We start from the raw sequence: 13,957 nt of genomic DNA on the forward strand, positions 1-13,957 counted from the left end.
CAGCTCGAGCTTCAATAATTGTGTACTTGGGAAGGAGATGGTATCGTTAAGGTTCCTCGAGTTGTCCGGTCTGAGATATGTCTAGATTATGCCTTTCGGGTAGCTTGTCAGAGCTCCTTCGGATAACGTCACTTAAAGCCAAGTGACCATGGCTAGAATAGACGGCGCCAACAGGACTATTACGCAGTTTATGAGCACCCGGGTGCTTTTGGACACGAACAAGTTTCAATACGGCAATGGAAGCATCCAAGATAACAAATGCGAGTCGCTGCGGAGAAGTCCCAACGCACGAACGAGTAACAAATGTAGTCACGAGGTCGGAGGTGCGTTGTAGTAGTCGTGGTAGTTGCTGAAGCGAATCGCGCTTCAGGTTAGTTGATACGCTAAGATGCATTGACGACATCCGAGTTGCCGCTATTAAACCTGGGCGTGACTCTATTTAAGCGCTGTAAGTTGGCCAACACCCGCCATCATGGATGTGTTAGACAGCCCTGTATTGCTTCCACCCTATAATATGATTATACGCCTCACGACCTCTTCTTTTAGTTTCGTGGACGAAAGAGACGCACTCGGCGTAGACTATAGGTTGCAGCCCGCCGATTTTGCTGTGGCCGAGGCATGTCGCGATATCATTGAGCTCAATAGGGGCTATGTACTTTACTGTAGGTGGGCGGGCTTGTCTTTCTCCAGGTCTGTCTGCAACCAATGTACAGGGATCGATTGAATCCGACCCCCGACTGCCGACAGCAACCAGAAATGTACTGTAGATCAGCTTGAGAATCGGACAACAAACACCAAGCCAGGCGCGTCATCCAGAGCTGCCATCAAGGTACCTATTACATGACACCGAAAGGCAGAATATCGCATTCATTTCACCCCGAGAAGAACGATGTCCTCATCAGAGGAGGATGAGTGGTCGTCGTGAATATACTCATCTTGTTTGCGCAGATATTCACACTTTTGACACAAAGAGACACGTCAGTGCTAGCGAGCAAATTGAAGCCGCGTGGTTTGGTGCGGCTCTTGGCGTACTGAGGTCAGTAATCAAATAGTAGCAATCAGGAAGATATATAGAACAAATGGGAATCCCGAACTATTATGCAGAGGATATCTAGATTACTTGTGGATTACATATTGCAAGTTCATGAGGGGAACTGCTAGTTGTGGTAGTCGGGCGTACGACCTTCAAATTGATTTTGTGCTCTCAACTTTTACACCGCATCAAACATGCAATGCCTAACAGTCGCCGTGACAATCTCATCAGTTTTCCAGTCTCTTCCCGCATACTTGCCCTCGTACCACTCCGATAATCTGATTAAGAGTGCCCACACAGCTTCGCCGTATAGCTACCCCGAACTTGGCCGTTCTTCAGGTTAAAGCGCACAGCACAAAGCGACACGACGTCCGAGGTCTTCATCTAGATCTGTAAAGGCGAAGCTGGACCCATTTTGTTGTAGCATTTGGCCTGCCCAGGTTCGAATTGCTCTAGGTGTGGTTGTGGTTGTGGTTGTAGTGGTTAGGTTAGATGCGGTCGTGGGAGCTAGAGTTTGGGCCTGTTGGTTATGATCTGGCAAGGTGTAGTCTCTCAGAGTAGTATCAACGAATCCCAATCCCCGAGTTACGATATGAAACATGATCTACCCTTGGCAAGCAATATACCATTCGGTGAGTGCTGACCAATGAGTCCGGCCGCGGTTGTGGCAATACGCATACTGTTACGATGCGAGAAATATTTGCCGCGGCACCTTGTCGGTCTGAGGTGGCATTCTGTGCACCAATCTCATGGTTCTCAGTAATGGAGCAGATGGGACTCGTTGCGGTCTCTTATCGTCCCAACTTCTACGTATGTATAGAATAGATATTAGAGTATCAGTATTAATAAGTGTCTAAGCCTTGCCCACCAGCTCCACAGTTTACAGTTTACGGTCTCAAGGCCAAAATTCATCATCTACAGCAGAGGCGTAATCGTATGCTCGATTTGTCGAGGACCGAAGACATCCAGCATTACTATATACTGTGTCAACTACCCAGCTCAAGCCACTTGTATAAGTGTCTTTGCGTTATACTCACTATACCTTATATGCATGCCAAAAGGGGTGAAATGACTAGGTGATCTAGCCCGGTCTCAAACTTCTAATCTAGGAAGAGAACGGTCTGTTGGGTAGGCCATTCTTATACAGCCTCTGATGGCTTTGATACATAAGGCTAAGATGTTGTATGCAAGAAAAGAGAACGGGCTCAGCGTAGGGTACAGAGTGAGCCTCCACGGGCAACCGATTTGGTAATGTATCACTTACCACCACATTCCTATTTACCCTCTCCAAAAATGCTTCTACTGTGCCATTTGAGATAATAGCCTTGATGAGAATTGGACCTATCAATGGTCTGAGGACCGTGTTCCTTATAGTTGTTGCGTCCTACACGGAGACAGAACCAAGAGAAGGGTCGTTCGCTGAGCCCACGGTAACTCTTACAGGTAGAGAGTAGGAGGGGAGCAGAGGAAAATTCTCTGCTGTAGTAATATTGACTACTCCTAGTCATTGACAGAACGACTTTACCAAGGAAACCACATACCTGTAGTCTGACGATATCAGAAAGCAGCGTTGCCTGTTGGTTCTCAAAGTTGGCTCGCTTCAGCACGAAACGCCGCTTTGCTCTGCCATCTGTGAAATTTTCAGTCACTCGGACGCATATGCCGCTCTCTCTAGCACCAACTACTCCAATGTTCTCAACGCGTATTGGGGCTTGCGGGAATACTGCTTCAGACCCTAGAACTCATCAATTTGCGCTTGATTCAGTTGCGATAGCCTCTGATAGGGTGGTCGCAGATTTGTTGGTCCTTGGAAGTGTGAATATTACAAGGGCAAGTACATGTATACCTGTTTCATCGCGGCCCTCTGAAATCCGTCCAGAAGCTCGATTGCCAACTTTCTCATCCGTGGCCAGAAGCGTTGTTGTCCTTCTTCCAAGATTGGCTCAGTAAAGCTTTGAGATACAGAGTCCATTTTTCTACCTACTCCGGTAAAGAAGAAAGAGTAGATATTCATTTCAATGCAAAATTGACTAGGCAATTATGTCTCATCATTAGACCTTGCTGAGCAATCCGGAGCATCCCATGCTAGAGCGGGTGACTCCTGGGCAATTACATCTGCCATGATAGTTGGCATATTCTTAGGCACAAGAACAACCGCAAGGTGTCAATGTCACATGAGTGATAAATATGAGAAATGACTAGAAGTTCATGTTGTCGGCTCAACTGGCTGTAGCAAATGCAGCATCGAGCTATTATAATACACTGAAATACGAACATGATGCTGCGGCGCTTCAATGTTGCCTGCCAGCCCAAACGCCTTCCATTTTTGTTTAAATCCATACCGAAAGCCAGTGATGCGGATGAACCCTCTCCCCCGTTTATATGACCGGAACGCCAAACATCTCAAGCGACCATTACACCAAGATCCTCGCTAACAAAGAAAAAGCTGACATTAGAAATGAATCAGGACCCGCTGGTGTAGCCATGGATCGAGACAAGATTCCTCGTTACGAGGCAGCGGCGACTGGCATTGGCGCGGGGGAGCTGGCAGCAGGGAGACTGGGTGGCAAGCTTCGCTGCTCTCCATCCGCACCACTTGCACTATTCTCGCTCTTCATCTGACTGCCCTCCTTGGTGTTCTCTTTGTTGCTACTGTCGGCAGAGGCAGTCGAGGCCTCCTGGGTAGCATCCGGGGAAGGCTTCGGAGGAGCAGCCCAGCGCGGGATCTCCCATACAATGCCAGTGAAGGTCTTGAGTCTGAAGCCGCCCTTTGCCCACTTCCTGCATGGCTTGCCCGATCGATCAAGAGCACGAAGACCAGCATTGATAGCACCTTGGTTGGCCTTGGGACCAAGCTTGTGGTAAGCGCCGGCAGAGTTCTTTGAGTTAGGGTCGATGGTACCGTCCTCACTACAGCAATAGGTTAGTCGTTATTAATTAAATACACGAGAGAGAAGGTGACAATAGAAAGGGAGGCAGTGTAGACGGAAGGCATGCAGAAGCCAGGCGAGGATGAATTAAACTTACAGTCTCGGCTTTTTCTTAGGGCCAGGCTTGCCTCGTGCCTTGGGTTCTATACCGTTGGCACCAGCAGCACTTCTCTTCACACCCTTCTTCTTTGGGCCTTCAGTAGGCGGACCCATGGAAACCTGTGACGGCGTGCCAACAGCAGCAACAGCAGCAGCAGCTGGCGTGCCGGGATTCGAGGAAGACGCGTTGTCACCATTAGAGGGAGCAACAGCAGCTTCGGCAGGTAGTGCTGAGGTGGCAGGAGATTCCTTGGAGGGCGAGTCTTCCTTGGCTGGTGGTGCTTCTGGGTCGAGAAGCCTTCGCAATCTATCAGGCGACACCTTAAGGGTGACAAGCGAGGTCTTGCCGGCCGACTTTCGCCGGTCCTTCTCCTTGGTTGTCGTGCTTGTCTTGGTTGTAGCCGGCATGGTTGCTAGGCTGAGGTCAAGACACTACGGCTGAAGGGGTAGGAAATATTATTCAGGATGATGATGGCGACGACGAAGTAATCTTGGTTGGCGGTGGTATTGTCGAGGTGGTGTTGCAAATTTTATGGTTGAGGCGGCGTTGATGACAAGCTCGCAAAAGCGCAGGGCGTTTGAGTGGTTTGTGCAGTTTGACTTTGTTCCCTTCGGATTGATAAAGGCCAAGGTCAAGGTCAGAGGTGGACCAGTCCTTGATTGACTGCGGAAGGGGTCTGATGCAAACCAAATTTGGCTCCTTCACTCTGGCTTTATCGGCGTTAGCCTGCAGGCGTTGGTGTACCGCAAGGCGTGGTGCGTGGTGCTGTGCCCTTGCCTTTGCCTTTGTCTTTGCGTGTGCCTCGGTGATATTTGCGCGTTGGCCACTCACTTTGTAAATGCAACGACGACGATGGTGGGTGAGAGGGATGGTGATGGGGTGGAAGGGTTATGGTTTATTATGGGGGCTGCCATGATGTCTGGTTCTGGTCCTGGCCTGGGTAGGTTCGGGGCATTGGTCTCATTTTGCTCTCGTTTTGGTGCCAGGCGGCGTGACAGACAACAATAAACGACGGGATGCTCGCTGGGTGTGGTGCTTGGGGTGCTCTCACAAGAATGGGAGCGACTTTACGCGCATGAGAGGCCGGGCGGCGGACGGATGAGCAGAACCCTTGCAGCTGTACCCTTGTACCTCTTGGCCTTTCAAGCCTCAGGCTGCCAGTCTAACCCGAAGTTCATGGCATGGCCAATTTTTCTGCCATTTCCCCTAAAAAAACACCATGAAAGAGAGACATCCTCACTACACACTTTGCCGTTTGCGGCACTAAATGCGTCCCTGCCTCTTCCTAGTGCCAAGAACTCACAAAGAAGTCCAGTCCAAAGTCAGAAGTCTGGCCCCTCGCTGGATTCATCATCATCACCTTCGTCTTGTCTTATCCGGAAGGCTCGTCTTTTCCCGGATTGCAAATCTAAAATGAAAGAGGGTCCAGCCGCACGCACGCACATCACAAGGGAGACAATCATCCACCAAGGATTCTTGCCATCGCCATGACTAAGGGACAGAAAACACAGCCAGATCAACAATATTACTTCCAATATCCTCAGTACATAAAATAGAAAGGCGACATGTCATGTATGATATTCCACATGACGATTGCCTGTGCGATGATGATTTGCCCTCTACAAATGCATCACGGGCCGGCATGCTAGAGATTTACCAACAGAGTGTCGTGTGGCACTCTACACGATTCAAGTTCGTCTCGCCAATGCGGAGTTCAATAACCCAAGACCGCCCATTGCATTCAGCTCCTTCCGTCCTGTACATTGATGATCGCAAGCTTCAGCGTCATCGTCCACCGGTAGATCACCCTCGCACAAGTTACAATCACTCGCCCATCTGGAATATGACAACAAAGTGATATGATTCAATGAGACTATGTCTTCTGCCCACCAGAGCCCGATCCACATGCATTATTTAAGATGTCGCAAGCTCGTCAGCTTGCATGCAATTTTATTCCCTCATCTACATGGTTCTGGCATTCTGCACAAGGCTTCGACGGTGTTTCGTTTCGACAAAGCAAGCTTAAGCTTTACTAACGTGCTGTTGATTCGTCTAACCGCCGGTCAGGATGTACCATGGCAGGTTTCAGATGCAGAATACAACAACTGGGTTTGAAGGTCAGACTCGGCCACGGTTGGTGCTTCATGAGTGTATACAGTCAACCTCCCACAGCTGAGCACTACCTTTACGCCAACGCAATCTCTTCACTATGACGAGTGGATCTATTGAGCCGATCAGGAGAATAATCGGGATTGCAATTGCGACCCCTCCACAGAACGTCCATAACACCTGAGGCACTGCAATCTAACAGGCTCCTAAATGACTAAGTTGCGGAATTCGTTTCGTTGCGTTGCGTTGCGGCCAATCTTTATCAACTGGTGAAAATTCGCAAGGCGGCATTCGCGTCCTGAACGATCGCAAGCTTGACACAACCTTTGAGCTAATCCACCACGATTCAACTTTCCTGGTCACCAATACGTGGCATTCCTGACATCCATTTCATGAACCCCGACGCTTGCGCTGGAACTTGGGACCGGGATGCATTTCAAGTCTGCATTTGAACGCAGTCGCTTATTTGGACCACTATTAACTAGCACCCAGGATCGTCTAGACGATCTGGTACTCGGCCATTATTTAGTGTTATATGTCGCAACATTGACCATGCCCTCTTGTTAAGGACACTCGTGATGATGAGAACCTACCATGAAATGGTCGATCGGTTGATTGCGAAATTGGCGGGTTTCTTGCCAGGACCGCAAACTTGAACGACTGTTGCTTGCAAGCATCTGCTCTTTGGTTGGGAACTATATTCCTCTGTCGAATGTCGGAAAACAAAGAATCATTCTCGTTGTAGTATTGGTGTTGGGTTTTGTAGTTCCAACAGCAATGTTGGAAGCCAATGTCACGCAGCAGTATTGTGGCTGATGGACCAACAAGCACAGCCAAAACTCAAAGACAAGGACGAAACGCGTCAACATCATATGCATCACCGGAAGACACTCCCGACTTTCAAATTTGGAACATGGAACATGAGCCACATCTCTCCCGGGCTCGGATTCTATCAAATCTCCGTCATAATTCTTCTCTGTGTCATCGTTTCATTTCGCTTCTAACAATAACATGGTTGTTATAAGAACTTCATACCGTGCATAACTTGCCGGTGCGCTCTTTTTTCAAGCTCAGTTGGTCTTAGTGATGACCTTACTGGAGCCCGTCCAACATCGGCACAGGTGTTCGATTAGGACCATAGTAGTGACTCTGAGTCCACGACATAGAACGTAAGTATTGGGGAGCTGAGTTGCACTACAGACCATCTAGCGACGACCACAGCCCAAGGTCTATCATACCCCAGCCTCGGACGAAGAGACGCGGCAAGTAGCAATGATACTGACACTATAATGGCGAGTCTTCGTCAGGCGCTCGTTGATATACACTCATCGCTTGGTCGGGTCTTAGACGATGTTCCTATTGTGAACAATCTGCATATCAACAAATCGCTCAGTTTTACAACATCAAGTCAGTCAGTCAACTTAGGCTCATCGTAGACAGAAACGATCTCGTCTTTATGCTCAGCCAGTTCAAATTCGAGTGGCTTTCAGATCTCTAATACGATAGCTCGATCTACAGCCAAACACATGTAGTCTCGACAACATCTTCTACGAGCGCCAGCTCTGGTATACAGCCAGGTAGTGCAACGCTTGCTGCGTCATCCTCATCATCAACAACTGCCCCAAGCGCTCAAGCTTCGGGTATTGTTTTGTCATACCTAGCTGATGGCGATCAAATACCCTCGGTTCTCAGCAGCGGCATAGGCCAAAAGACTACTTATTTCAACCACTCCACAAACACCGGTGGTTTTGCAAGCATTTTGGAGTCTGGTCTGACTTAGTCTGCTTTTTGATTGTATTGGAGGTGGGAACTTTACACGATAATTCACATGGCTGGCAGTGATCCAGGCACACAACGGGCATATTCGAAGCGCACTGACGAAAGTCTGTGACATGCTACCGGAGGAGATTCTGGAACGCGCTGGTTCATCTGAGACTAGTCTTCGACAGGAGTGGGAGGTGGTCAAAAACATTACGTTGTTAGATAATGGATAATTTGTTTGTGTGATTGCAATCATTGAAATGACCAGCAATGGCAATAATTCATTCTCCATTCGTTAGTGAAGTAGATTACCGAGCAATGTCTACGCGATCTACACCATCGCGGCCGAGAGATCGAAGACCAGTGCCCCCTTCTCCTCCGCCTCTCTGACCGTGTCCCTAGCCCTGGCCCTGCCCACGCGCTCCTCGCTGACCTCGTACTCCTCGGGCAGGTCCACCTCCTCTGCCCCGGTCATCAGGTCCGCGGCCGCCTTGCCGCACAGCGCCGCGTTCGGCATGCCGTGGCCGGTGTACCCGGCGCTGATCCACAGGCCATCGCCGCCGCCCAGCGACGCGGGCACGGGGCCGACCCACGGGTGCGCGTCCCGCGAGTAGCCCATGATGCCCGTCCACTCGTGCGTGGGCTCCAGGTCCTGCGTCGCGGGGGACGGCGCGTGGTCGTGCTTGACGGGGCTCTGCGGCGCGTCCCGCAGGCTGAGGTCCATCGCCTTCGTTATCTCCCCCCGCAGCCACCACCTCACCGGCTCGTCCACCGTGCTATCGTCCCACACGCCGACCGCGTAGTCCCGGGCCAGCTGTCTCCCGCCGCCGAGCACCAGCTCGGCGGCTGGGGGCGGGCGCTGCACCAGGTAGTCCTCCCGGTGGACGTCGCCGGATTTCGGGTCGCCCATCAGGTAGAACGTATGTCCGATGTCCAGCGGCGGCTCGCCCGGCGCCGGCTCCTGGGGCGGCTTCAGGGCTGCCACCTGGCCGCGGGTCGGCACGATGAGGTCGCTGAACTGTGGGAGGAGGTGCGACGTATAGGCGTTTGTGGCCAGGAGCACGGCGCGGGTCGTGATGTGGCCGCGAGGGCTGTGGACGATCCAAGTGGGGTGCTCGGTTGCCTTCTTCTCGCCCTCGCCACCTCCGGCAGGGCTGGCCGGCGACGTCAGGTTTGACGGCGGATCGATCTTCTGCAGACCGGTGGCCGGCGTGTTGGTCTGCAGGTTGAAGCCGCCCGCGGCCAACAAGCGCTCCAGGACGAAAGCTACGAGCTTGTATGGCCATAGACTAGCAGCGTTCCACTGAACGACGGCGCCTTCGGCGTTGGGAACCCTCAAGCCCTCGAGCGTCAGCTCCTTTCTCTCACCCTCCAGTAGGTACGATGGGGCGCCCTTCTCGCCCTTGGTCACAACGGCTACGTTGGCGGCGAGGTCTGGGTATTTATCACCGAGGTTATTGATTACATCCTGAGCGAGCTTGAAGAGCGACGCCGAGTAGTAGGCATGTACACCTGATGTTGAATGCCAGTCACAAGGGATAGAGTACTCCTCGACAAGAGACTTCAAGTAAGAGTATGTGCGTAGCTCAAAGGAGGCGATATGCGGCTTGGCAGCATACATGGCAGGCTGGCAATGGCCTCCGTTCTGAAAACTTGTTAGTAATGTTGACTTCAGACCAGATACATCAGAGTTGAGTCCTGTTGCGAGGCCTACTGACTCTTCTCCCGAAACACTAGAAGATCTTTACGCAGAATCGTTCGGAGAAAAAGAGGGGGGGGGGGGAACCTACTCGTCCAGTAGCACCCCAGCAAGCCTCTCTCGCCTCTAGCATGACGACCTCCAACTCGGGCCTCCTCTGCTTCAGCGTGTGCGCCGCAATGGCACCGGTGATGCCGCTACCAATAATGACAACATCGGCCGAGTGGGGCAGATCAGCCGTGGTGCGGTGGCCGAACAGCTTCTCGGAGGGGTCCTTGTGCCAGTGGGATTCGGTGGGGTTGGGCACCGGCAGGCCGGACTGGCCTGGTAGAAGTTGTGCCTCGGCCATGGTGTCGTTTTAGAGTATGCTGGGTCTAGGAAACTAGCAGGGCTCAGAATTGAGGTTATAGTCAGGATGGGGTTGCAGCGTGTCTATTGCTGAGTGGGAACAAGGATGCTTGACCGCTAGGATGACAGTTGGTGGGGCCTCTTTGAATTATCAGATGAGGGAATAGTTGCGAGGCTTCTGAAAATTTACGAAATATTTGGTCGAGTTGCCATGTAATTTAGTCAAGGACTTATGTGGACAACGTATAAGGAGGTATAATTTTCCATCAGAGCCGCACTGAGCCACTTTGATAGTTGGTTTCATGTGGGGATATACTCGTTCAGCCTCCACCAGATTATTGCGTGATCTACTAATTCACCAAGGTGTTGTCTACTCAATATGCAAGGACACACATTTCTGCCGCATGGAAGCTCCTGCAAGCACATATGTCCTCTCACGTGTAGCTTCAAATTGCAGTCATGGATGATATGTGACGGCATTGAGCTTCGTCCTTGGGAGTAACTTGTTCCACAATCACCAAAATTTCATCAGAAAATATGAACGCTGTGTTATTTTGTGGCACCTATCTGTTGATCATACGACATAACCTTGGCATGTCCTCATAACTGTCTCATATGTCTGCCAATAGAAAGCCCAAACCAATGCTCCTATTACACAGCTTAACCCTGCATCTTCTTTCTCTTTCCGATTTGGGCTGTGAAACCAGACTTGATGGCCTGGACGGAACGTCGGGAACCGCACGAGTTACAGGTGATAAAGTACAGACGGTTCTCTCCCTTGTTGAGCTCTGTGTCAGGGGAACGACAGGTCTTGCACGTGACGTACTCGACTATAGTTGACATGTTAGCTTTTGAGCAGAATAAACTCATCGTGGTTCTTGAGACGTACGGATATATTTCCTCAACATGGACTCGATCTGCTTTTGTTGGAAACGACCCTTGATAACCAATCTTCTGCTACCGTCGACGGAACCGTTTGTACCCAGCTCAGCAAACAGGTACTGAGTGACGTGCTCCTCTGTTCGCTTCATACGCTTGCAGATCTCCTGGATGTTGGCGAAGATGGTCTTCTTGTTTCCTTCACGGAGACACTGGGGCGGAGGGATCTTGTAGCTGCGGGCACCGCTTGATGCGTGGTCGGGGTTCTTCTGGGACAGGAGGCTGAAGAAGCGGCTGAGTAGGAGGTCGTAGGTGATGGGCTTGATCTCGTCGTGCTGCCAGATGCCGGTGCCCTTGTCCATATCACCGCTCTGCTCCTCGTGGGCCTCCTCCTCTGCCTCGGCTCCCTCGCCATCGTTGTCGACCTCGAGAGCTGCGATCTTGGCGGCGAGATCATCCTCACCCTCCTTGGGAACCTTCTTCTTCTTCTTCTTCTTGGGCAGGGCCAGTCCGTCCTCTCCCTCTGCGGGTGTGTCGGCGGTGTCGGCATCCTCGGTCTTGACCTTCTTCTTCTTCTTCTTCATGGAGGAGAGATCGAGAGTGGGCTCGTCGGCGGGAGCAGCATCGCCGGCATCAGCTTGAGTGGTATCAGTAAAGGCCTCAAGTGCGTCGGACAGAGGCGTCGTACTTGGTGCGTGGGACATGGCGGTGTCCTTGGGCTCTTCGGTGGAAGCCATGGTGTTGACTGTTCCGTCTGCTTCGACTACGTCTATTTCAGTGTTGAAGACGACGCTCTTGCGTTGCTTGCGCACAGGGACCGATGGACGTTCCTATGGTTAGAAAAAAAAGAAATCAATATCGAGGCCGAAAATGGATTCCGGGGATTCGGTAGGGGTTCGGGGAAAGGCAGATTGGTGACAAATGGAAGTCAATTGATGCTGATTCTCGATGTCGCCTCTGGGAGTGAATGCCACAATCAATGAGATCAAATCAAATTGATGGAGGGGATGACTCAAAGTGCTTCAAATTGGTGCTAGCGGATCTGTGTCATGGTCTGAGGTCTGTCTCTTGCCATCTCCCTGCTTGGGAAGCTCCGTAATTTTTGTGTCCAAGTGGCAGATGGTGGGCAGTGGCAGATGCTGCCATTGGAGGGGTAAATTTCTAGTTTCGCCCCCCCCCCCCTCCCCCATTGTCCAGTGTTCAGTGTCCAGTATCCAGTGTCGCCCGCCAGCTCTGCCTGGTGCCCGTCAACTGCAATCACTAGATGCGACGTGACATGACATGGCATGGCGTGGCATGGCATTGTGCAATGTGCAATGTGATACTTTTGAGTAATCGGAAGAGGGCTATGCTTTGAGAACGGGCATCCGGTGCGATGCGCTTGCTTGCATTTGACGCAGGTACAGTGACGCCTCATGTCTCGATGCCGGAGGAACCTTTTGCGCGGGTAGTAAAGCAGGCGAACTTACATCGGTATCCGCCATATCTGCGACTTTGACTCCAGGTGACCCCCTCCGGAAACGTGTCGAGCGTAAAGTGAGACGGCTTTCTGTTGGCAGATGCTCGGGCTTTGAAGGTTGCAACAATTGAGCGAGTAGTCTAGGGCCAGTCCAGTCCGATAGCGTTGACGGAGAGATATGTCTTTTGTTTGGATTCAAGTGCCTGGCTGTTCGTAGATTGGGAGTTGTGGAAGCAAAGTCAGAGTTACAAGCTGTGATTGCGCCTGGAGGGTTATCAAAATGACGTTTGAGTCACCCAGCCGTGCTCCTCAGTGATTCCTTCGTGTGTTTGTTTGCGCCGCACTTCTGACTCAACAACTCAGCAGCCTGTCCATGTACTCCTGGTACAGCACCGAGAGCCTGAGCCCGGGCTACCCAACCTAACCCAAACCTGACCTATGCATTGTACGTAGTGTCACTGCCCAGAGTACCGTACCCACACCAGATTGGAGGGAGAGAGGCTGTTGATCCAATCACACAGGGCCCGGCAATGCTTCCCCGATTGATTGATTCACTAACGCCAACAGTCGACGGATGACACTTTCACGGGCGACGCCTGCAGATTGGCCTGGGGAAGCTCTAATAATGATCCAGAAGCTCAGCTCGATACACCACAACACGGTCCCTGGCAGTCGTACTTGCTTCTCAAGCATTTCGGTCGCATCGGGGTGAAAACTTCTCGTTGCATAGCACAATCATTTCCCTGGATGCATCCGACCCATCGCTCTCCCGTCCTGGCGAAAAGCTCGCTTCCCTCCTTCTCGAGCTCGCATCACGCCTTACTCCAGGTTCATACTTAGCAAATACACCCTCCTCCCTCCTCCCTCCGATCGACGGAACCACGGACCACAGGTCTACCTCGAGCAACATGTCTCTCTCCGACTCGTTCGCCATGCCGCACGCCTCCGACTCCGACAACGATGACATTGACTCCCTGCCCTCGAGCACAACCGATTCCTTCAGTTCGGACGATGATGAGTACGATGCACAGCGCGAATGGGAGCGAAGCCTGGAACAATTACAGCTTCTGTTGACCATGATCTTGGTGCCATTTGCTGGCAAATACTTTGGGAGGAAATTCGCATATTGGAGTATGCAGCCTCCAATCCCCCTCCCCATCCCGCCTCTTTCTTTGCTAACACGCCACAGGCTGGGCGAGGTACATGGAATGGATGCACAATGTAGAAATAAGGTGGACCAACAAGAAGTCCTTCAAGGCCGCTGGCGCAATTGAGGCCGCGTCGTCGTTATAAGGTTATTTACGGAAAGTTTGAGTCATTTGCAAGCGGAAGACAAGCAATATACATACACACACGAGCGCCGTCAACACGGTAGCCCGCGAGACATGCACATAGCAGTTCTACATCGCTCGTCATAGAGGCGTCGCATATAGGGACAGCCCTGGAACTAGGAAAAAGGAATACCAAAAACTTCACACATCACGTTGTGGCCCCTCCCGTTCTATCTATCGATCCTGTCGCCGTGCCACGGTCTCACAACAAGGGGGCTCGCACGTAGCATCGCTGAACAGGGCACAGACCTTTACCCAGGCGTAGCGAAACATTGGGTGTTTCCAGATGGGCAGTCAACCAGAAGGGG

At 51.5% G+C, this 13,957-nt stretch overlaps 4 protein-coding genes across 4 annotated transcripts; 1 reads left to right on the forward strand and 3 right to left on the reverse strand.

Annotated features, from left to right (window-relative positions):
- Positions 1-3,456: 3,456 nt before the first annotated feature.
- BKA67DRAFT_240493 (INO80 complex, subunit Ies4) lies at positions 3,457-4,659 on the reverse strand. The gene is made up of 2 exons (XM_046095682.1): positions 4,061-4,659; positions 3,457-3,943 (listed from the first exon to the last, which is right to left on the reverse strand). The coding sequence occupies exons 1-2, from the start codon at positions 4,468-4,470 to the stop codon at positions 3,541-3,543; spliced, it is 813 nt and encodes a 270-aa protein (XP_045959800.1). The 5' UTR covers positions 4,471-4,659; the 3' UTR covers positions 3,457-3,540.
- Positions 4,660-8,185: 3,526 nt separating this feature from the next.
- Positions 8,186-10,264, reverse strand: BKA67DRAFT_240526 (FAD dependent oxidoreductase). The gene is made up of 2 exons (XM_046095683.1): positions 9,724-10,264; positions 8,186-9,578 (listed from the first exon to the last, which is right to left on the reverse strand). The coding sequence occupies exons 1-2, from the start codon at positions 9,979-9,981 to the stop codon at positions 8,265-8,267; spliced, it is 1,572 nt and encodes a 523-aa protein (XP_045959801.1). The 5' UTR covers positions 9,982-10,264; the 3' UTR covers positions 8,186-8,264.
- A 239-nt stretch (positions 10,265-10,503) lies between these two features.
- Positions 10,504-12,674, reverse strand: BKA67DRAFT_561007 (domain found in IF2B/IF5-domain-containing protein). The gene is made up of 3 exons (XM_046102498.1): positions 12,329-12,674; positions 10,870-11,689; positions 10,504-10,810 (listed from the first exon to the last, which is right to left on the reverse strand). The coding sequence occupies exons 1-3, from the start codon at positions 12,341-12,343 to the stop codon at positions 10,641-10,643; spliced, it is 1,005 nt and encodes a 334-aa protein (XP_045959802.1). The 5' UTR covers positions 12,344-12,674; the 3' UTR covers positions 10,504-10,640.
- Positions 12,675-13,226: 552 nt separating this feature from the next.
- BKA67DRAFT_534455 (uncharacterized protein) lies at positions 13,227-13,611 on the forward strand (the record flags this gene model as incomplete). Its single annotated transcript, XM_046099863.1, has 2 exons — positions 13,227-13,449; positions 13,508-13,611. The coding sequence occupies 2 exons, from the start codon at positions 13,227-13,229 to the stop codon at positions 13,609-13,611; spliced, it is 327 nt and encodes a 108-aa protein (XP_045959803.1).
- Positions 13,612-13,957: the final 346 nt, after the last annotated feature.

The sequence above is a fragment of the Truncatella angustata genome, assembly GCF_020726525.1.
Source record: "Truncatella angustata strain MPI-SDFR-AT-0073 chromosome Unknown BKA67scaffold_3, whole genome shotgun sequence".
NCBI lineage: Eukaryota > Fungi > Ascomycota > Sordariomycetes > Amphisphaeriales > Sporocadaceae > Truncatella > Truncatella angustata.